Below are 22,985 nucleotides of genomic sequence, written 5' to 3'. Positions count from 1 at the left end.
TACTACAAGTGAACTACTACAATTTTCACAGTGTTCTTGTTGTGATACCAACACAACACAAAGTTGTGATAAGGAGCAATTTTCACAGTTTTTGCTCCTTAACACAACTTTGTTGGTTGCTCATTGCTTAATAAACAAAACTGGAGAAAACAGAGGGGAATAATAATAATACTAACAACAACAACACTATATTTATATTCCGCCCTTCTCACCTCGAAGGGGACTCAGGGCGGATCACAGAACACATACACTGCAAACATTCAATGCCGATTTGTATAGACAATACACAGACAGAACAGAAGGAGGTGCCATGGAAGGTTGGGCTTGAGTCCAGGGAGTGCTGTTGCTCTGTCCTCTGTGATGAAGAGCTGTCAGGGCTTCCTCCTTCCTTTTGGCCACCCAGCATTTTCTGATCTTCTTTCTTTATGGCTTCGTGAAACACCTCCCCTGCTTTTAGTGGTACCTAATTCCTCTAATCACAGCTAAAGCTGTTTTCGAATTGCTTAGGTAAACAATGAACTGGGACTGACAGTTGGCAGCTCACGCCAACCCGGGGCTTCAAACTTGCAACCTCTTGGTTGATAGATCTTATAATTACTGATGATTTACCAGCTGTGCTAAACCTCCAGCCCTAGTACACATCAACAGTATTTTTTTTAATAAAGTGAGCCATGAAGAGCTTCAAGTAAAAACCAAGTTGGCTTACGCTAGTGCAGAACATTTTGCAAAGATAAAATGGAGGCTGAATGAAATAAGATCCATCACAATCCTTGTTGCATGGGAGACTGTGACTAGCTTCATGGCTAACAGCCCGGGATTTCAACATGGGAGTACTACAGGCCGTGTTAAGTTCAGTTGGGCAGATTGGTTGAATGTTGGAGTGGGGGTTAATGGCATCAAGTAGACATCGGTTCAGCTTTCCCACTGCTTTCTGTAGCCACAAATGGAAGGCTTTACATTCTTTCAATTTTTATGCTTCACATGGTATCCGTCTAAACGAAAATTCTTATATGATGTAAAACCAGACCAGAGTGAGATGTCAAGCTTACAATATTTCCTCTTTCAAATCCAAAGGACAGACATGGAGGGTAAAGGTGTTTTTATTCTTGTACTATCCCACCTTTTCTGCAAACCTAGTGGAGTGAGGAGGCAGAGAAGCACGTGGCATTCCTTCCTAGAGTCCTTTCTGACAGCCAAGAAGCAGTGCCATATCTGGATCTCCTTTCCTTCACCTGAGCCCCACTCAGCCCTATCTGGCTTCTTGCTTGACAACAGGAGGGATCCACAAACATTTTGGCCTTACATAACCTGCAGCCGTTGATGGAGAATTAAGCTGAGTCCAAAGGATTTGGCAGGAAAGATAATCTTTTAATGGAAGCACATGTAAAGAGTAAGGAGAGAAAATTTACTCCCTATGGATAAGAGAGTTATAACAGGAAAAGATACACAAACTATGGATAGTCACACAGTAATGAATACTCAGGGGATCAATTGTTCCAGTTTCTGCAAAGCCACAGCAATTGTGAGAGATCATCACACATGCTTATCAAAGGCTGCACTATAAACCCAAAACAGCTACCACAAGTCACATTTATTGTCTGTTTGAGAAACAGTTGTTATAAAAAGAAATAAAGCCTTTTCCCCAATCTATGAAAGTAAGATAATGCTTGAATGCAAACTTCACCTCTACATAAATCCTTATTGAATTAAACATTATGCAGCTGGGAATGGGAAACACACATATCTATCCCAGCAGTGCTTGATATCTTGCAGGTCCAGCACATACCCAGTTGAATGTAGGACATAGAAAAAAAATTCTAGGTGGAATTGATGGTAACTTGCAAAATCACAAATGTAAGGAATTTTTCTGCATCAATATGGAACTCCAATTATATCATAATAAACAATACAAAACAGAGACACTGAAGAGAAGACATCAAGATGTTTTGTTAAAGCCTAGCCCATGCTAAACAAATGTATCCGATTCACAGCTATAATAATTTTCAGTGGACAATATTGGTTTCAAATGTTTCTTAAATAGATGATATGCAATAGGAATCTCACCTGTCATTGTGTCTTTTCTAGATGTGTGTTCTCCTTTACTTCCATGGTAAGTAGCATTTGTTCCAGTGGATTCGTAGTCTGTTTTTCTTTCCTTTAAACTGATCATTTCTCGAGGCGAAGCCGGGGCACTTGCTAGCAAACAAACAAATACAGATATTTAAAATTTCACCACATCAGAGCAGGTATGGGCAGACTTCAAGAGTACAGGATCCCTTCCCTACTAGAACCCAGTCATCTACCAATCAGAGCTGGTTGCAAAAGCCCAAGAATTTCTTTTAAGCACTAAAATGAACCCACCATCCTTCCATGCCAAACCCACACCTGACTACTGCTACTACCACCTTTCAGTTCATCCTCATTTCAACAGTATAATTTTGGGATTGTGTATAGGTTTGGTACCAGTATTACAACTGGGTGACAGAAATCCTTGCTGATATACTGCAAATTAATGAGAGGGCTAACATGGTATCTCAACGTACTTCTTGTCCACCTCTTACATCAGCATATACATACAGAAACAGGGACTGATGGAATTATGCATTTGTGTCTGCACAGAGGAAATTCCAATGTTGAGTAGCTGACAGTAATACCATCAGAAATGCAATAAATTTTCACAAAAGTTCTCCAGCCTATTAGCAGCAACCAGATATCTTCTGAAAACCATGGTCTTTCATCCAAGATGTCGTTACATCTATGTTGTTACATATATCTAATAGTGTTCATGGACCTCAAAACTCACACATGAAGGTTCTCCAATTATTTGTTTGCATTCAGCCATCTCAATCTTCTTGGGCTTTTTTCTGACATCAGAGCAATCTACAAGAACTCTTGCATCTCTGCACTGCCAAAGCCCCACTGACATTGCAAGAAAAACAGCTGTTGGCATCAAGAATGGCATACATGATATGCCAACTAGAGATATTTCACATATCTCTCATCTCAAGAAATGAGGATAGATGATTCACAGCCCAAACCCCATGCCCCAGTTTGTGCAATTAAAATATTTTACCTAATGGCAAATCTAGATGACATTCAGTAAATCCAGGGTTGAAGTCATATATCTACATGTTTGTATACACAGAACATTGCCTTTCAATTTTATTTCTAGCAGCATGTATATGTAAAACTATAAAAAGTAAGAATAGTTTGATTGATTTTTAGAGGCAGTATTCCACTCTATTTAATAGTAGTTAATTCTGAGTTAAATATATGACAAACATTGGAGGAATGGAACTTATGTTTAGATCTCTGTCACAGAACTGTGGCTTTCTGCCTCTTCGTCTCCTTCCCCAACTCATGTATTCAAATGTCTTTGGTGATTTAAATGTGACATATTCCATTCCTTAGTTTTTAGAGAATTTTCTTGCCAAAAATTGCACCTAGAGGATCACATATCTACAATCAATCAAATGCTCTGTAAACTGTAGGAGAATTAGAAAGCAGCAGCTAGAAAGGTTATGTTCATGACATCTCAAAAATCTAGCCAATTTGAGCTCTGAGGGCAGTTAAATGAATTCACTCTTAGAACAAGAATGGCAAGCTGGTAGCTTATGGGCTGATGCAAACTTCATCTCAGGGGTCATCAAACCTTTTAAACAGAGGGCCAGGCCACAGTCCCTCAAACTGTTGGAGGGCTGGATTATAATTGGGAAAAAAACATGAATGAATTCCTATGGACACTGCACGTATCTTATTTGTAGTGCAAAAAACACTTTAAAACAATACAATTAAAATGCAGAACAATTTTAACAAATATAAACTTATTAGTATTTCAGTGGGAAGTGGGGGCCTGCTTTTGTCTGATGGGATAGGATTGTTGTTGTGTGCTTTCAAGTCATTTCAGACTTAGGTTGGCTCTGAGCGAGGGCCGGGTAAATGACATTGGAAGGCTGTATCCAGCCCCCGGGCCTTAGTTTGAGGACCCCTGCTTTATCTGATCTCAATCTATTGTAAAGAAGTTCCAATAACAGTGCTGCTACTAATTTATCCTAAAAGGAAGCAATGTATACACACACACGCACACACACACACACGCACACACACACTGTAGTACGATATATTGTTATATTTGTGCATGTTCAGTTCATATTAAGAGGATTTCTCAGGAAATGTATTATTAACACACACCCATACACATGTGACATGGTCTCATAAAGTCAAAATGTAATGTACTTCATATCATGCAAGCTGATAGATACAATCTCAAGCATTTTTGACAGTCACATCAATCCTCTATAGGTGTTCAAAAGAAATGTGTTAAACAGAGGAGAGAACCTGTTGATATCCGCTCTCCCCTCTGTGTCCTGGCTCCTGTTCAGATCTTCACATATTCAGCACAAAGGTCTATAGCAGGCTTGCACACATGAGGTGTGTCACTACTTTTATCCGAAGTAGTCAGACTTGTATTCTCTCCCATATAGAATAGACTGAATGAAAATTTACTCAATTTTATTTTCTGTTTTTGGTCCTTTAAAGCATGAATGAAGATGCCCTTTCTACTAGGTCTTGATTAAATAGACTTCTGTATACAATTAAAGAAAAAAAAATGGGGCTGATCAAGATAAGACATGTATGTCAGAATGCCATGCTTTTTCTACCTGTAAATACACCATTATTTGTTACAGTAAGTCATAAAAGGATCAAGTGTGTTTGTGTGTGTCAAAGAAAACCTTATATTGCTGGTCATTGTGTGCAGCTGCTAATGTAGGTCAGCAAGTAAGTTTAGACCACACCGGATGGGGCATAACTGTATGTGTTTTAGAATACAGTTTAGCTTTTTGCTCTGAGGAGCTCACACTATATGATTTTATGCTTTATGCTGCAGTAGATTGAGCTCTGAGGAGCTTAGGCACTTTGCTCAACTATTTGTACTGCTCTCTCATTTGAATGAAGATGAAGAAGCCTTATTCTGTATTACTTACAAGGACTATGTAAGTTTGTTGCACTGTTTGATTTTGTATGCAACACTGCAAAATTTATGTTTAAGTCTGCTGACAAGTGTAAAATTTTCTTTTCTTTTCCCTCTTGCCTGTATGCAATGTTATTGTGTCTTCTGCATTGAACCTGACTGAAATCTGCTTATCGCAGCAAAGATCAATTGGGAAAAGATTGCCACGTATATGTGGTGCCATGATGTATTCCACAAAGCTTCCACAAAGTTTCACCAATTTCCTAGTGAAATGACTAGCATGTCTGTTACCTTTTCACTGGCATCCATCCTTACATTTGCCTGAGGTAAGGGAAAGGGGTGGAGATATTGGCTAAAAGGGGAGCATCTGGGCAGTATATCCTACCAATTGCCACTGAAAAACTCCATTCAGGAAGGTGAAGGAAGAGAGAGAGGAAAAAATACAAAAGAAGCAGAAGATAACGGTCTGACAATATGAGGAGGTAACCACTCTTAAAAAAAATTGGCTATACACACATTGTCATTTTCCATAACATTTCAGTCGGGATCTGTTCTTGGAAGATTAAAAGAAGATTTGTTGCAGATGCTCCTATTGTTTTAATTATTGGGGAGGATGACCAGATTTTTGTTGACATCAATTGGAATGGGACACACAGTGACTCTTGAAAGCTGTAATATTTCTTAGATGGCTCTGTTTAGTAGTATTTGGAGTGTGCCTCCTTTTAAAGGTTGTGTTAATTTTCATATCTTTTAATTCAACTTTAATTTTGAATTGCATGCCTCTGGTGCCATTTCGGTTATAGTCTTCACTGGGTGCATATTTCCAGATTTACTGCCCAGACACTAGTGTAGTTCCTTCCATAACATGATTTCAATAAGATATTATCACGAGTCCTGAGGTACATCCATAATAATGACAGTATGCAAGAGGATTTTGATTTTTTTTATAAACATTAACAATTTCATAGATTTTCAAACCTTTGCACAACATAATACATTTCTCAATACAAACATGTGCAATACAGCACTCTAACATGTTAATAAAATGAGTGCTGTATCAGTTGGATGCTCAACCTGAAAGGAAAAGGACATGATGGGCAGGAAATAGAAGCCCTAGAATATGTCACCAGTACCCACATGCAACTCCCAGAAGTTGCTAATGGAGAATGGAGGCATGCTTCCAATGCTTCCTTGTCACAACGGTTCCAAGCCTCAATGTTTATTGTGGGTTTGGAACTGCCGGACCCAGGTATCCCTTGAGGCAAAGGCTCAGATCCCCTTAACTGTGGCTGACATCACTCAGTTAGGAGCCCCCAGTGGCACAATGGGTTAAACCCTTGTGCTGGCAGGACTGAAAACCAACAGGTCGAAGTTTTGAATCCCGGGAGAGTGCGGATGAGCTCCCTCTGTCAGCTCTAGCTTCCATGTGGGGACATGAGGGAAGCCTCCCACAAGGATGGTAAAACACCAAAAAAAGATCCAGGCATCCCCTGGGCAATGTTCTTGCAGGCAGCCAATTCTCTCACACCAGAAGCAACTTCAAATTTCTCAAGTCACTTCTGACATGAAAAAAATCACCCAGTTAATGCAATGTAGTACTTACATGGTGCCATGCAGATAGCTTTTTTTCCCCTGTGGAAGAAAGGCCATCCTACAGAACATAGAACCTATGAACCTGCATAGAGCATATACAGCCTTCCTGGGCCAAGTGGTCAAAGATTCATTCATGTAAGAAAGACACTGTGAAGAAGAAACACAGGTTTCCAAGACTGTCACTTCAAAGTCTAGCGAGCATGAGTAGGCACAGAGATAACAACCTCTTGGCCTTAAGCAGCACCCTCACAGTCTGAGAGACCACCTCATACTAAGTTGTAAAAAGGCACTCCTATCTGTGAGCAACAAAGAAACCACACACATGGCAACATTAAAGCCTTTATTGATCAGCATCCAGGATGAAGTGGAAACAGAAAGGAAGACAGAAATGTGGCATTGCTAACCTGTTACTCAGCAGGGTCCCAGTGCCCTGAATAACGAGTGACTAGATAGGTAGTATATCACCAACTTGGTGGGAGGAATGTTCCCGCTTACTCTGTAGCTATGTATCCAAGAGCCTGCAAAGTTACTTCCTGGATTAAGTAAGCTTTTAACTCCATAGAGCTGAGCTTTCCGAACTGTGTGTTGTGACACATTAGTGTGTCAGCTGCAGTAAGTTTTGCCATGCTAATGTAACTAGTCCATGTGATATAAGCAATAAATCACATACTTTAAAAAAACATCAATGAGAGGTATTAGTGTAGCATGTTATATCCCCAAATATTTTTGTTATTACAATTTACATATGTGTTCACATCTCTTAGAAGGAGTTGGTTTAACTTCTGGTTTGCTGGTAAAACTGAATTACTGTGTCACAAAATGATGCAGGCTTAGAAAGTGTGTCACCAACATGAAATGTTTGGAAAGTTCTGCCATAGAGAATGAGGTAATAGCACACTTTTCGTAACGGGTATTGGGGCAGCCCTCTTATCTGACTTGCGTAAAAGAAGGTGTGAAATGGATTCTATGTTTGTGAGAGAACAATCTGCAGAAAACAAGGAGAGGGACTGTAGAGGAAAGTAGGTATTGCAATTGGGGTTGTTAAGTAGGATGCAATCTGGAGGCTAGTTGCAGGGAATTAGCCTCTGGCTCCCATGCAATTGCCTACCCTTGCTGAGGTGATCACTAGGGGACAAGGCATAAGATGGCATTGAACTCGAAGGGAGCTCTGCCAGCACACATGCATTAACCTCCACTCATGAAGAAAAAGAAGTGATTGTAGCAGTGGCCAATATAATTACACTTTTGCCCTACTGGACTTCTTGGACTTGGTGACAGCTTGATCTGGTCTCTACATCTTGGCATCTTCTGCAAGGCACAGGTGTACATGAATGCAGGCAACTGATAGAGTGGAATGCTTGTGACTTTGACAACATATAGTTCATCTGCCTGTGGTGATGGGCTCCTCACCCATGTGGGAGACACTGCTCTTCATTGGTGTATAACTATCCCCCCCCCCTGTGTGTGTGTGTGTGTGAAACGGTTCACGGAAGGCACAGTAATTACATGTGGTGGAGGAGAGAGAAGTGTAGCAGTTACAGTATACCTAGTGTGAATGGTCTTCTTCCCTTGTATATCTAAGTGGGAAGCTTTGTCCTGACTTCCTTGGAGTGGAGTAGATGTTATTGTTTGGGCCTGGAAATCCAACATCCAGTAGATGTTATTGTTTGGGCCTGGAAATTGGAGTTATTGGAGTGGAGTAGATGTTATTGTTTGGGCCTGGAAATCCAAGCTGAAAGACCTGTGAAGATTCTAGGCAGATAAATGTTGTTAGCAATGGGCACCAGCTTTGACCAGCAGTGCTGTGGAATTTGAAGAGGCACGAATTGAGGATGAAAGGGAGAAATGTGTCAAGAGGTAGGCACATCAAGCGAACTCCAACTAGGACTGCCTTCCACCTGGAAACGGATCCCCTCACTGAGGGAGAACATGTGGGTCAAGAATAGGGCTCCACAGTCACTTATGTACCCAGTGCCAGGACACTGCACTTGGAGGACAATCTTACTCAGACAACTCAGACAACGAGGGATCACCGAAGTAAGTAAAAATAAGTAAATGCACAAGCTCCTAGGCATGTTCAGAAGATAGGTTCTTTCTTTCTTTTTTTGCAAAGTCCTCCTTTATGCAGAATGACTCTACTTTTGTAAATGCCAAATGCAACGCTCTCAGTAGGCATGATATAACAAGATCAGAGAAATATAGTTGCACACCAGGCAAGGTGTCATCTATGCTTCAAGCTGTAATTTTATATCCAATTACTTTGGATTATGCCCCTTTGAAACAAATAGGACCAAATTTCAAATAATGTATTAGTGGTGGTATGCTGTAAGTGGATTCTGAATGAGTCATATTCTCTGAGTTAAGTAGTGTGATTGTTCATGTGGAAGCAGCTATTTTCCTCAACACCGAAGTCAAAAGAAGAGAAAAGTTTTGCACTAGAATAGACTTTGATTGGAGACTACTCACAGATAGATCTAGAATATCAATAGACATTCCTCTATTCTATTATTCATGTGTTTATATATTTATCAGTGGAGTGACTCCATCAAATGTTTAGCTATTCCAACAGCTCATTAATGGCAGTCTTATTTAGGTATCTAAATGCAACAAAAATACAGAAGATATCTGCCAGTAGTATTATTATGTACATTTCAAGTGTTTTGTATAGTATGTAGAGCATTTCACTCTAATATTTCTACTTCACATGTAGAAGGACCCAAAGTAATGTACAATAATAAGTCACATTAAAATATTTCCACTGTAAGACTTAACAAAAAAGTAAAAAATAGTTAAAAATTAAACACAGTATTTAAAAAATGAATGGTAAAAAAGTGGAAATTCCCATGCATCAGACAAATTAAAACTTTGCTGATAAAAAGGATTTTCAGCTTCATTTGGTAAAATACAAATGTGTATGGAAGTAGCCCAATTTACCAAGAAATTCACATTCTGTAAGCTTTTGAGAAATGTCCTCTCCTGCAATCCTTTTCCATAAATGAAACTTGGAATATGAAGAAATGCATAGAATATCATACTAATTGAACTCAGAAAGCAAGTCCCTTTCATTTCATGGTTTTAGATGATAAACAAGATACTAAAATATCACCAACTATACATTAATTTATACTGTACTAAAGGATGCCTTGAGAAGTGTGATACAGCCTGAAGTGCACTAATCAGATGCAACATCTAATTCTAATTTTAGCACGATTTTTAAAGGTGAAGGGTTTTGGGAGCTGCAGATCCTAAATAGCTAGATAAACTCAGGTGCCTGTACTAGTTTACAATCCAGAGATTCATTAGTGTGGTGTCAAAAAATAGTTCCTTTATTTATTAGTGTTTCTGATAAAATCTCCAACTAGACATGGTACTTTGCTGAGACTTCTTTCTCAAGGTTTTGGGAGAATTTGGGGCAAGGATGTCTAGTCATGCACTCTGGATTAATTGTAAAAATCCAAGTCTGTGGGCTTCAGATCAATTTTCTATCGACTCCAGTCATGCCGTGAATACTCACTTTTACATCATTTTGGGTTACGGAAAGGGCTGCACAATTTCAATATTTCAGTTATTATCAATAGTTTGCTTTTATTAAAAAAAATAGAAACTGCTTTTAAAATTCTCAATAAAAAACAAGTGAGTGCATTTTAAATGTTTGGCATAAATTACAGTGTGCTCTTGGTATCCATTTTGGTATGGTTCCAGGACTACTCATGGATACCAAAATAAAATACCATTATACACAACAGCAGAGTAAAATGGTGTTCCTAATATATAAAATGGCAAAATCAAGCTTTGCTTTTAGGATTTGTTTTTGGTGGGGGTTGATATTTTCAATCTCACTGGTTGAATTCATGGATCAGATTCCATGGATATTGAGATCTGAGTCTGTATCCAATGAAATTGTCCCTCTACAGCAGGGGTCCACAAACGTTTTAAACAGAGGGCCAGGTCATAGACCCTCAAACTGTTGGAGGGCCGGATTATAATTTGCAAAAAAGCATGAATGAATTCCTATGAACAATGCACATATCTTATTTGTAGTGCAAAAAACACTTAAAAACAATACAATAATTAAAATGAAGAACAATGTTAACAGATATAAACTTATTAGTATTTCAGTGCAAAGTGTGGGCCTACTTTTGCTGATGAGATAGGATTGTTGTTGTTGTGTGCTGTCAAGTTGTTTTAGACTTAGGTTGACCCTGAGCGAGGGCTGGGTAAATGACCTTGGAGGGCCATATCCGGCTCTCGGGCCTTAGTTTGAGGACCCCTGCTCTACAACAATGGTTCCCAACCTTTGGGCTTTTAGGTGTTTTGGACTTCAACTCCCAGAAATCCCAGTCAGCTTACCAGCTGTTGGGAACTATGGGAGCTGAAGTCCAAAACATTTAAAAGCCCGAAGGTTGGGAACCACAGCTACAGGCTGTGGTTTTCTTCGAAAAATGATCAAAACTTTTTTTCTCCCTCTTTCTCTGTCCTAAGTAAAGAACAGCTAAAGCATCTTTGAGCTGCTATCCCAAGTGTGCCTCTTCCCAATGAGAAAGATTTTGAAATAGTATCAAAACGGAGCAGAATATGGTTGATAATCTGCCAGAATGAAAAGGACTTTCAAGGTTAGGTCTCTATTAAAGGAGGACAGAATTACTTTTCTTTCCTCTGCTGCATCTACTAATACGGAAGAGCTGTTGTATTAGTTTTGTGGCCTTGGCGATGTCTCTAGTGATAAAATCCTTTGTAACTGTGAATGAATTCATGACAGAGTTGACAGCATGGCAGTCTATAATATGCTTGTAGCTGGAAATAAATTATTATTGAGCAAAACACTTTCTGCTACAACAATGAAAATGAATATGTATGTTCAAACTGCACTGAAGTAATGCTCAGTAACAGCACCAATCATTTCTAAATCTTTTATTTATTTTTTTAATTAGTGCTGCACTGTATTTTTATCATATGTATGCTGTCAAGGCCCCCTCAAATATGGTTTAATCTGCTGATATTTCAATGACACTATAGTCACATATATTTCCTTGTGAGTTAGGAGTTTCCAAAAGACAACCTGGGAAAATTACACTACCTAAAAGAATCCCACACCTTGTGCCAGGCCCGTAGCCAGGATTTTGATTCGGGGGGGGGGGGGGGGCTGAGTTTTTTTGGGGGGGGTTTGGGGGGGCTGAGGTTTTTTTTGGGGGGGGCTGAGTCTGAGTGAAAGAGGGTCTACCCTAGCAAACCTTTTGTATCATTACAAAGTGATTAATCCTGGTTAGGCACATTGGAAGTTGACTAACAGATGATTACACTTTTACAAGGGGACTGTGAAATGGATCAGTGAATAATTAGTTGGTCAGGATGACTGGTAAATTTGGAACATGATTAGTTGGGGCACCTGAAGAACTAAACCCGGTGTGGTCTTCCCTGCATCATTAGCAGTATGGGGGAAGGAAATTTTGCCTAAATGTAAAGCCACAAAAATTAATACATACAGGAGCAATTTAGTAAAGCCTCTTCGTATCTCTCCAATAACCATTCAAACAGTTCTAGAAAAAGTTGTCCCCAATGGAATGAGTATATGACGGTAACCCCAAAATATGCTATAAGTATTGAGTGCTTGATTTGAATGACATTCACAAATTTTGATATGCCAAATATAATAAAAATGGACTGATTATCATCACTGTTATATGACAGTGTAAATGGAACAGATTCAGAACTATCAATGGTTTTTCAGATGATTTGTGCCCATCAATGACTATACAGTCTAGATTCATCAGGAACAGTAGTCTAACACTATCTGGAGAGCTGCAGGCTGCTTATCTCTGGTCCAACTGAAGCAAATCTTCAGTTTAGTGCTTCTGATTGATCCCGAAACAGTGAATGCCAACACAATACAGTGGAATGCACAATACAGTGGAGACCTTGCAATATGGCCAAGGCAATGTCAACAAATGCTAGAATTGCAATACCAGAAAAATATCATTCCATGATCTAAAAGAGAAAAACTGGAGGATGGAGAAAATTGAGTAGATGGGGCCACATAGAACTAAATATTTGATTTCTTAGGATGAACTAGGCCCTAGGGAATGTTTATTAATGCCAATGCTTAACACAGATAAATGTATATATTGTAATTTACCCCACCCCGCTCCAGCTCATTGTTCTTCCTATAGAGAGTGCAACCAAGTTTAATAACAGCCACAACTATTGCAAGTAGCAAAGAGTCCTATTTAATACTCAAAATATGAGATCTATGGTCTTCCTTGCTACCATGGTTCTTCCATTTCATCAACTTTAATTGACTTCTATTGCAAAGTAGAAGTCAATTAAAAAAAAGAATGTGCTGCAATTTATGATTGTACAAAGGAAACAATATTAAGGTGGGGATCCTCTGCTCACCTACCTGGTAGTAAGCACTACTGTGCCAATAGGATTTATTGTGGAGAAACCTTTCATAGAGTATATTGATGAACATGATGGGTGTATATGGACCAGTATCCATTTCTGTTGACCTCCAAAGGAAGTGACACATCAGAGGAGTGACTGGTTACTAAGCATTTACAATTGGAACCTGACTGGTTCAGGGTTCTTTGTGTGTTCCAAGCAGAACTATAACAATATAGTCCACTGCAGACTATCTTTCCAGAGCAGCTGAGGAGTACTGGGACTGGCTGGTCTCTGCTCCCTTGTTTTTACTTTCTATGTCCTCCACCTTCTTTCTCACGTTAATATGGCGCTTTCCAGTCACAAATAATACCTGTCTTCCTTGCTTTATTTTAAATTAGATAACCCCTCATTACAAGGAGACCTTGTTCCAGGTCATGAAAATAATGTCAAACCTTTGTTAAAGCATATGTTTAATTCTTCCTGCAAATCTGCTCAGGATAGGCAGGGTAAAAGAGAAGTTGCCATGTCTCCTCACCAATTCACAAATCTTAAACACTGATATTATTTTGGTAATTTACAAACATGCAAATTTGTTCAAATATCTTCGAAGCAAGGAAGGTCATGAATATCAACATTTGACAAATACAGAAACAAATATATGGCTAACGACAGGTTTTAACAATCTCTTTGTTGGATATTTTCAAACTAAATCTTTATGTAACAGCTGATTGTTTTCTAGTTTATTCCGAATGTTTTTCTCTCAGTCTAGAACAGTGGTTCTCAACCTGGAGTTCCCAGATGTTTTTGGCCAGTTTAGCAGCTGTTAGGATTTCTGGGAGTTGAAGGCCAAAAACATCTGGGGACCCCAGGTTGAGAACCACTGCTCTAGAACATCTGCAAAACAGTAGAGAGATAAATAATGATTCCCCCCCCCCCCATGCCTTACTGTGGTTAATGATACTTCTGGTGGCACTGTCCTTCTTTATATGACACTGACAGATTCCTTACATACCTATTCTGCTCTGTTAGTCTGGGTCTTACCTGAACGATTGTTGGGAGACATGCGCACTGGAGAGATGGAAGGGGTGCGTGATGAAGAGTACGGTCTTTGCCGATCTCTCTCTATTGTTGAAGATGAGGCTACAAAGTGATACTGTGACCATCCATCCTGCATGGGGACAGGGTACAATAATGAAAGAAGAACAATGGTGAAAACAAGTATAGATATACAATACATAAGAACATCCAGCATTGTGTGACTCAGTCATCTAATACAACACTACTTGGAAGCAGTGGTCCCTGGATCAGATATAATCTTTTCTTTTGGAAGTCTAAGTTTACAGCTGTCTGGGAAAATAATCCCTCATTAAGAGAAAGAGACCTCAAGTGAGACTTCTAGAGTACCCACATACCTGGCCTCTTGCTTTTTTCCTCCATTTTTTCATATGAAGATGCAGTCAAAGTAGGTTCTCCTTAATTATAATACCCCTCTTGATTCAAAGAATAATTTAGCTGGTTGGGATCACAGATTCAGGGTTCTTATTTTCTAAGTGACTTTTAGTAACATTACATATGCATAGTCAATGGCCTTTTCCCAGCATGATCACTGTATCAAAAATTATGGCTAACATCCCATGAGTAAATTACTCAGGCATAAGTCTTATTATCTCTGCAGGCTACACTTTTGCACAACAGTTGCATTTTACTCAAGGTTGTAAACATGTAGGTTACACATGCAGTTGTTCTGGTTGCACACTAGAAAATAGTGCATTTTGTGTTATTGATGTGCATTGTCCAACGTGATGCTTTTAGTTGTGTTAGTTCTCCAATAAAGAAGCATGATGTATCTAAGGCATCTCAGTGGGTGTAAACCTATGCTATGCCTCCATAATGCAAAATGTCATTCTTTGACTCATCTATTCTTTAACAAATATCAGTAGGATTATGGAAAGATAGGAGCCCCCGGTGGTGCAGTGGGTTAAAGCACTGAGCTGCTGAGCTTGTTGATCGAAAGGTCGCAGGTTCGATTCCGGGGAGCGGCGTGAGCTTCCGCTGTTAGCCCTAGCTTCTGCCAACCTAGCAGTTCGAAAACATGCAAATGTGAGTAGATCAATAGGTACCGCTCCGGCGGGAAGGTAATGGCGCTCCATGCAGTCATGCCGGCCACATGACCTTGGAGGTGTCTACGGACAACGCTGGCTCTTCGGCTTAGAAATGGAGATGAGCACCACACCCCAGAGTCAGACATGACTGGACTTAATGTCAGGGGACTACCTTTACCTAACATGGTGAGATTTGAAATGTTTTGAAGCATTTTGTCTTCCTTCTTCTAAAGGTCAGCAAATGAACCAGACAAGCTTGTTGCAAATCATTCTTCCCTGAGAGGAACATTTAAAGTAAGGTATTCTAAGGACTTCTGTGGATACCTACTTTTGTACAACTGCCGATACGTTTAATAGTTTTTAAAAGAAAAGAAATGCAAGATGGAGTTTTCTCCAAAACTTGATGAAATTAAACAGACAATTCCAAGTATAACAGCTGGTGTTTATATATTCATCTTGATAGACAACAACTTTACACAGACAGATACAAAATGCACAGGCATGTCTGTTTGGGAGAAGTAACTAATGTTTTAAAAATTACACAATGTTTAAATTACAGATATGAATATTCATCATAAATTTGAAATTAGTAAGTCTAGTATCATCAAACTGCTGAAATATGACACCTGAACTCGGTAGGATTCTTCTCGAGTTCATAGCTTGAGGACTGAATGCTCAGCAGCACTTGAAGTCACTTTGAAGTCAATTGAAGGAAATTAATTTTGCCTCATGTGAATCAAGGTTTTCCCCAAAGAGTTCTTAAAAGCTTTTAAAGTTGGTTTAATGTTTACTACAAAACAGCTCTGTATAAGTCTGAAGCATGCAGAACTCAGTGGAGGTGGCTGCCTCATTATTAGACAAAAAGTTACATCTTTCTATTTTGTCTAGTTATGTCCTTGCACAGTATTTGACTTTTTTTTCAAATGAATTGTTGGGATCTCAGTGAAAAGGGAGCCTACATCTGACCATCACTAGATAAGGTTTCATCTCCCAGAAAAGGGCAAGTACAATCAGTGCTGTAAGGAGACTAAATCCTACAACAGTTAGATGGTCTAAAGATAAAATAGCTTAACTTTGAACAGAGGGATGTGGCTTCCAAAGGCAGTTCAAAAAGCTGGAACATGTGGGTTTTGCAGCTGATAAGAGAACGAGACACCTCACAGTTGGATTTCACTGGTCAGTAGAAATGGGGATAAAAGTAAACAGAAGGGCAAGAGCCAGATCCTGATAAAAGTGAGCGATCTTCAAACAATTGTCAAATTCTTAGTTTTCCCCAGAGAATTATCACCCTCTTAAAGTCACACAAGCTCTACCTTGATTTAGAATAAAATGCACTCAATTCAGCATGACATGCTTCAGAGTAAATACACATAGGATCTCACGATCAATGTACAAAGCTGTGATTGACACACTGGTAAATGCACAGGGTTAGGAGAGGGCTGCCTATAGCTTTTTCTACTACTTTGTCTGCTATGCTATTTGGAAGAGGACGATCTTTCTTTCTGTCTAGTACTAGAGTTTTAGTAACCGCAACTCACATAGACTCTTTGAACAAAATAAACTGAAATCACCAGCCTGTCTGCATCTCCTCTTTCTTTCAGTTTTCTCCTAAAATCAAGAATGTAAAGGGTAGTCACATTTTTTTTCTCATCCTTGATGAGAAAGGGTATTTTTACATTTTACAAGATCTTCTGTATATCTTAATTTTACATTTTGGGAACAAAATTGTTCACGCCATGTATTGTATATTGGAGGGTTTTTTTTTTTTTTACAAAACCCTGCCGACAAGTTGCCGAGCCAAATTCAAGGTGCAGGTCATGACCTATAAAGCCCTAAAAGGTTTGGGCCCCGCCTATCTCTGCGATAGCATCTCCTTCTATGAACCGGCATGAATTAAGATCTTCCAGAGGCGCCCTCCTTTCGCTCCCACCACCGTCAAAAGTATGGTTGGTGGGGACAAGAGAGGGGGCCTACTTAGTGGTGGCCCCTTGCCTCTGGAACACCCTCCCCAGGGAAATTAGAGAGGCCCCATCCCTCCCCTACTTTTGTAAGAGCTTGAAGACCTAGTGGTTTCAACAAGCCTTTGAGAACGACTAGTTCTAGCTCAGCCCTAGACATTATTGAATATAGCCTTATTTTTCCTACCAATTACCCAGGTCGCTTCCTCTAATAGGCCCCGGAAATGAACAACCATATTATTGTTGTTGCCTGCTATAGCACTGCACTTAATTCCTGGGGCCCCTAGAATTTTTGAGCTTGCACTAATCTCGGCCTGGCCATTTAAATTGCCTTGAACAGGCAGGATTACTTTTAATATATATGTGTTATGGCAACAATTTTTATGCTTATATTGTTTTGTTTACTTGGAATGTATTGATGATGTTATTTGGAAACCACTCTGAGTCCGTTTGGGGAGATATATAAATAAATAAAGTTATTATTATTATTATTATTATTATTATTATTATTACATTTTTCTTTTTAAATATTTTTTTTTCACAAATTGAATTTTCACAAAATAGTCCTGAAATTCAAAAAGCGATTGAGAAATGTGTCAATGGCCTTGCATTCTTCCTCAAAAAAGAAACATTTTTTGAAATGATTTGTTCTCAGTTTCATGAAGGAAAAAACTGAAGACTTACATTACCATCTAACATTTTCTGACAAGCATGAAGGCACAATGTCAAATAAGAATTGAAAAGTAAATGGTATAGCCAACGATAAGTGATGAAGGTGGGTTTTTTTGTCGTGTCAGGAGTGACTTGAGAAACTGCAAGTCGCTTCTGGTGTGAGAGAATTGGCTATCTGCAAGGACATTGCCCAGGGGATGCCCAGATGTTTTGATGTTTTACCATCCTTGTGGAAGGCTTCTCTCATGTCCCCACATGTGGAGCTGGAGCTAACAGAGGGAGCTCATCCGTGCTCTCCCCGGATTTGAACCTGCAACCTGTCGGCCTTCAGTCCTGCCGGCACAGGGGTTTAACCCACTGTGCCACAGGGGGCGGTGATTGACTAATAACATCTGGAGGGCTATATTGACTAAATCAGGCCTCCTCAAACTCCGACCTCCAGCTCTTTTGGCCTCTAACTCACAGAAGCCCTAACCAACTTGTTCAATGATCAGGAATTCTGGGAGTTGGAAGCCCAATCAGCTGGAGGGCCAGAGTTTGAGGATGCCTGATCTAAATTATATACTTTGTCAAACTATAAGTGAAAATGGTCTCAACTTATATTGTTTTGTTAATCTTACGTTCTACTCTCAACCCCGCTTCTATCACAAGTGAGATTGGCGGGGACAAGGAGCAGGGCCTTCTCGGTGATGGCCCCTCACCTGTGGAATTCACTCCCCGGGGAAATTAGATCAGCGACATCCCTCCTTTCCTTTAGGAAAAAATTGAAAACTTGGATTTGGGACTAGGCATTCTGGCAGCTAAAGAAAGGACTTTGATGATAGACAAGAATTGACTAAGCGGAATGGAATTATGGAACTCTGAACACTGAGCATGAGATTAGTTTTACTGATTGTGTTATGTACTGATTATTTTTAACTTGATAATTGTTTTAATTGCTGTTTTGTATGCATGTATATATTGTGTAGGCATCGAATTGTGCCTTTTTGTAAGCTGCCCTGAGTCCCCCCTCCGGGGGTTGAGAAGGGCGGGGTAGAAGTAACCGAAATAAAATAAATAAATAAATAATAAACTTTTTGAAAATTTGCATCAAAAATTTGCATCTGTTCCTTGCAAAGTAAAGTCATATGTTAGTTTTTAATGTATTATGAATCTGTTGGTTGAGTTTTGAGAACAGCTTATCCTTCTTGAAGTTTCACAGGAATGAGTTTCTACATATTCTCACTTTCTGAATAGGATGAATAAAACATTACAAAATGTTATAGATGTTAAATAGGCTTTGAACTACTGTAGTCTGGTGGGGAAAAGATATATGAATGTGTATAAATGTTTCTTCTCTTTTTCTGGGAATAATCTGGGACTTCTGCTGAACGATTAAAGCAGGGGTCCTCAAACTTTTTAAACCGGGGGCCAGTTTACTGTCCCTCAGACTGATGGAGGGCCGGACTATAGTTTTTTTTTTAAAAAAAATCATTTAAAAAATTCCTATGCACATTGCACATATCTTATTTTGCTGTGTGGAAGGGCCCTTAGAGGGGGTTCTTTCTAGCCATCTTTAGGCAGTAATTCCAGGAGCAGAGAATGGGAAATCTTCCTATTTCTAGTCTGAACAAAATCTAAAATTATAACTGTAAATAAATAACAACACTCAAACACAGGGGAACTCCAGACAAGAAACAATCAGGGCCAGCTAATCACCTCTCAACAAAGGATTCTCCCTAAAAACTGTCAGGCTATGAAATGGCAATCAAGGTGGCCAATTGAAACATTCATACCTACCTCCAACAGACAAGAGTTCTTTCTCCCACCCTGGATATTCCAAGATTTTCCTGGTTAAAGGTTTTCCTCTGACATGAAGTCCAGTCGTGTCTGACTCTGGGGTGTGGTGCTCATCTGCATTTCTAAGTCGAAGAGCCAGCGTTGTCCGTAGACACCTCCAAGGTCATGTGGCCAGCATGACTGCATGGAGCACCAGGGCAGCCTCCCTTGGACAGCGTGAGCCTGCCAAGGGAGGCGCAGGGCCGCGCGGCTTACTTGCGAGTAAAGCACCTCGCGAGGTGCTTTACACGCAAGTAGACTACGCGGAGCAGCCTCCCTTGGCTGGCTCACACTGTCCATCAGGCCCGATGGACAACGTGAGCCTGCCAAGGAAGGAGCAGGCCCGCGCGGCTTACTTGCGAGTAAAGCACCTCGCGAGGTGCTTTACACGCAAGTAGACCACGCGGAACAGCCTCCCTTGGCTGGCTCACGCCCGATGGACAGCACGAGCCTGCCAAGGGAGGAGCAGGCCCGCGCGGCTTACTTGCGAGTAAAGCACCTCGCGAGGTGCTTTACACGCAAGTAGACCACGCGGAGCAGCCTCCCTTGGCTGGCTCACGCTATCCGTCAGGCCCGATGGACAGCGCGAGCCAGCCAAGAGAGGCTGCTCCGCGTGGTCTACTTGCGCGTAAAGCACCTCGCAAGGTGCTCTACTCGCGAGTAGACCATGCGTAGCAGCCTCCCTTGGCTGGCTCGCGCTGTCCATCCGGCCTGACGGATAGCGTGAGCCAGCCAATGGAGGGGCACTGTGTGGGGGGGGGGGGCGCTCCTCCTCCGCGGGCCGGATCAGGGCCCTTGGCGGGCCGGAAGTGGCCCGCGGGCCGTAGTTTGGGGACCCCTGGATTAAAGTAACAAAGTGTAACAAGGTGTACAAGACTGGATGGAAGATTAAACTTTTAAGATCAAATCCCATTATTCAACTCAGCTAGAGCAGACACTGAATTAATGGGAACTTTGTAAGTTAACACTTCATGTAGATTTCATTGATGGCTCTACATCTAAAGTCCCAAATTCACTATTGTTAACTGATAGGCATTGCAAGTACGTGCTACTCTTCAAAGCACAGTCTAGCATTTTACAATATATCAAGAGACTCTATCCTGCTTTGTGTCAAAAGGCAATGGTTTCAGTGCTGTGATAGAGACATGCCATGATACAGTAAATCCAAATGCATTGGTAAAACAATTGACAATATAATTATGAAATTTACATAATGGACTTTCATATTGTGTAGGGTACTATAAGAATTTGGATGTCTGTTTTGATATATTTTTCCTTCATATTTTCTTCAGAATACCTTACATCTAATATTAGTAATTTTGCTTTCTTTCTTCTTGCAAAAATGCATTAATAATGGAAGGTTTTCTTTGTGATTTGATTTAATATCGCATGAAAATATCACTCAGTTAAAATGATGCTTCATCAGACTAAACTAAGTTTGCGGTTAATTTGAAATTGCACTGTCTGATTTGTTCATGTGTGCCTGACCACCACAATATTTTGTAATACAATTAATACAAATCTAACATTTGCCTTTCCCCACTCTAAGAAAACAAGCTCCCTTTCATCGCAAAGGTAAACAGTAACAGATTCATTAGATTTACTTCATCAACAATTCCAAAAGCTATTAGTGTTAAATATTTAAACTAATTTTTTAGAAGCCAAAAGGGAGTATTTCCAATTTAATGCAGAAATAAATACCACCTGATGTGCTGGCTGCCTTCATTAGTTTGTTTCAGCTCTAGTGCTTCCAATGAAATTTAATTAAATTGATTTGGATACTTAAAAAGTACAGTATGTAAAGGGCTCCTGCAGAGAAGATATAATCTCTGCAGAAGAAAAAGCAGCACAAGTGTATTTCTTAACCTCATTTGCCTGCTTCAATGTGACTGTACTCAAGCAAAATTGAGACAAAAATGACACATTTGATACTGATGTTGTGGGGAGGGCCCTTTCTTGTTGGTTTTGCATTTAATACAGAAAAATTGTGTCATAAGGAAGGGTTTAAAAAGCTGGCTTCGTTTTAGTACTATTTTTATTGCATTTATTCCTTGACAATCTCCCCACCATAGGAGTGTGTGACTAGTTCAGATTGGTGCCACTCTCATGCTGGAATAATATTTTATATTGAAATGGAAAACACTTAGGCACAGATTCAGCCTCTAGTGCAGGGGTTCTCAAACTAAGGCCTGCGGGCCGGATGCGGCCCTCCAAAGTCATTTATTCGGCCCCTGGTCTAAACTTTAGACTTAGGGTCACCCTAAGTCTGAAACAACTTCAAGTCACACAAAAACAACAAAACAGAATTAACTTGACTATCTGATCAGCCAAAAGCAGGCCCACCATTCTCACCAAAATACTGGTTTGTTTATGTTGGTTAAAATTGTTCATCATACTGTATTGTTCTTTCTTTCCCCCCCAGTACAAATAATATATCTGCAGTGTGCATATGAATTTGTCCATGTTTTTCTCAAAATATAGTCCACCCCTTGCAACAGTCTGAAGGACAGTGAACTGGCCCCCTGCTTTAAAAGTTTGAGGACCCCTACTCTAATGTAATGCTTTCTTGATAGTGGATGCTGACTAGCAGTCATATTTATTTATTTATTTATTTACTGCGCTTATATACCGCAATTCTCAGCCCTTTAAGGGCGACTCATTGCGGTGTACAACATGAAAAAACAAGTGCAAATTACAAAACATAGTGCAAAATAGTCTACAATTCATCATTATCAGAAAAACATCTTATCAAAACATCAACATTACTACAAAATTTCTACTACATTCCGAATCGTCTCATCGTCATCCCACAATCTGATATCATAGTAACATTGTTGGTGCCACTAAGACCAGTTTAAAAGACTGGAGCAGCCACATCGTGGATAAAGGGGAATGGTAAGAAAACTGGACCTCCTCCAAGTAATTTGCCAAACCTAGTAATCCCCTTGACCCTGTTCTTTAAGAGGGGTTATGCCAAAGGTTACCTCAAGGCTATTACAAATGCTGTTGCCAATACATTAATGTGGCATTCAAATTATAGTTGTGCTAGGGTGTTGTAGCAAGGATCCCACATGTGGAATAACAACAATAAAAGGCAGAGTGTATTTTCAAAGGTCTGCAACTCCACAAATTATATGCACACTAGAAACTTGCCTGCCCAAAATGCAATCCATGGAGGAAACAAAGGCCAAAAGAGGAGTGAGGAAAATTCCTCCCAGTGAGGAAAGTCCCTAAATGTAGATGGATTTGCAAGAATATCAGTCTTGCTTTGTACCTGTATTACCAATACTAGGAAGAACATACATCCTAACTCATGCGGTGATTATCTAAGTGAATAAAATTTCCAAGATACAGCTGTGAAATTGTCTTGTTTTTCCTATTATGTCACACCTTGCCTTTTGTTTTCTAATCATGTTGCTTACCACAACAAAACCATCGAATGTTCTTTGCTTAATTGTGTTGTCACACAGCTGGATATGCATTCTTTTT

General features: G+C 39.9%; 1 protein-coding gene across 9 annotated transcripts in view; it reads right to left on the bottom strand.

Moving 5' to 3' along the window:
• Positions 1-22,985, bottom strand: part of CTNND2 (catenin delta 2) — a 623,732-nt gene that overhangs the window by 14,053 nt on the left and 586,694 nt on the right. For all 9 annotated transcript variants that reach the window (XM_067467540.1, XM_067467541.1, XM_067467543.1 and 6 more), the window contains 2 exons: positions 13,988-14,114; positions 2,065-2,196 (listed from right to left, as the gene is read on the bottom strand). In XM_067467540.1, the coding sequence (XP_067323641.1) occupies positions 2,065-2,196; positions 13,988-14,114 (259 nt within the window). The remainder of the gene's footprint in view (positions 1-2,064; positions 2,197-13,987; positions 14,115-22,985) is intronic.

Source organism: Anolis sagrei, chromosome 4 (assembly GCF_037176765.1).
Source record: "Anolis sagrei isolate rAnoSag1 chromosome 4, rAnoSag1.mat, whole genome shotgun sequence".
NCBI classification, from domain to species: domain Eukaryota; kingdom Metazoa; phylum Chordata; class Lepidosauria; order Squamata; family Dactyloidae; genus Anolis; species Anolis sagrei.
The sequence above is the reverse complement of the archived record's forward strand: the minus strand, read 5'-3'. Positions and strand labels throughout refer to the sequence as shown.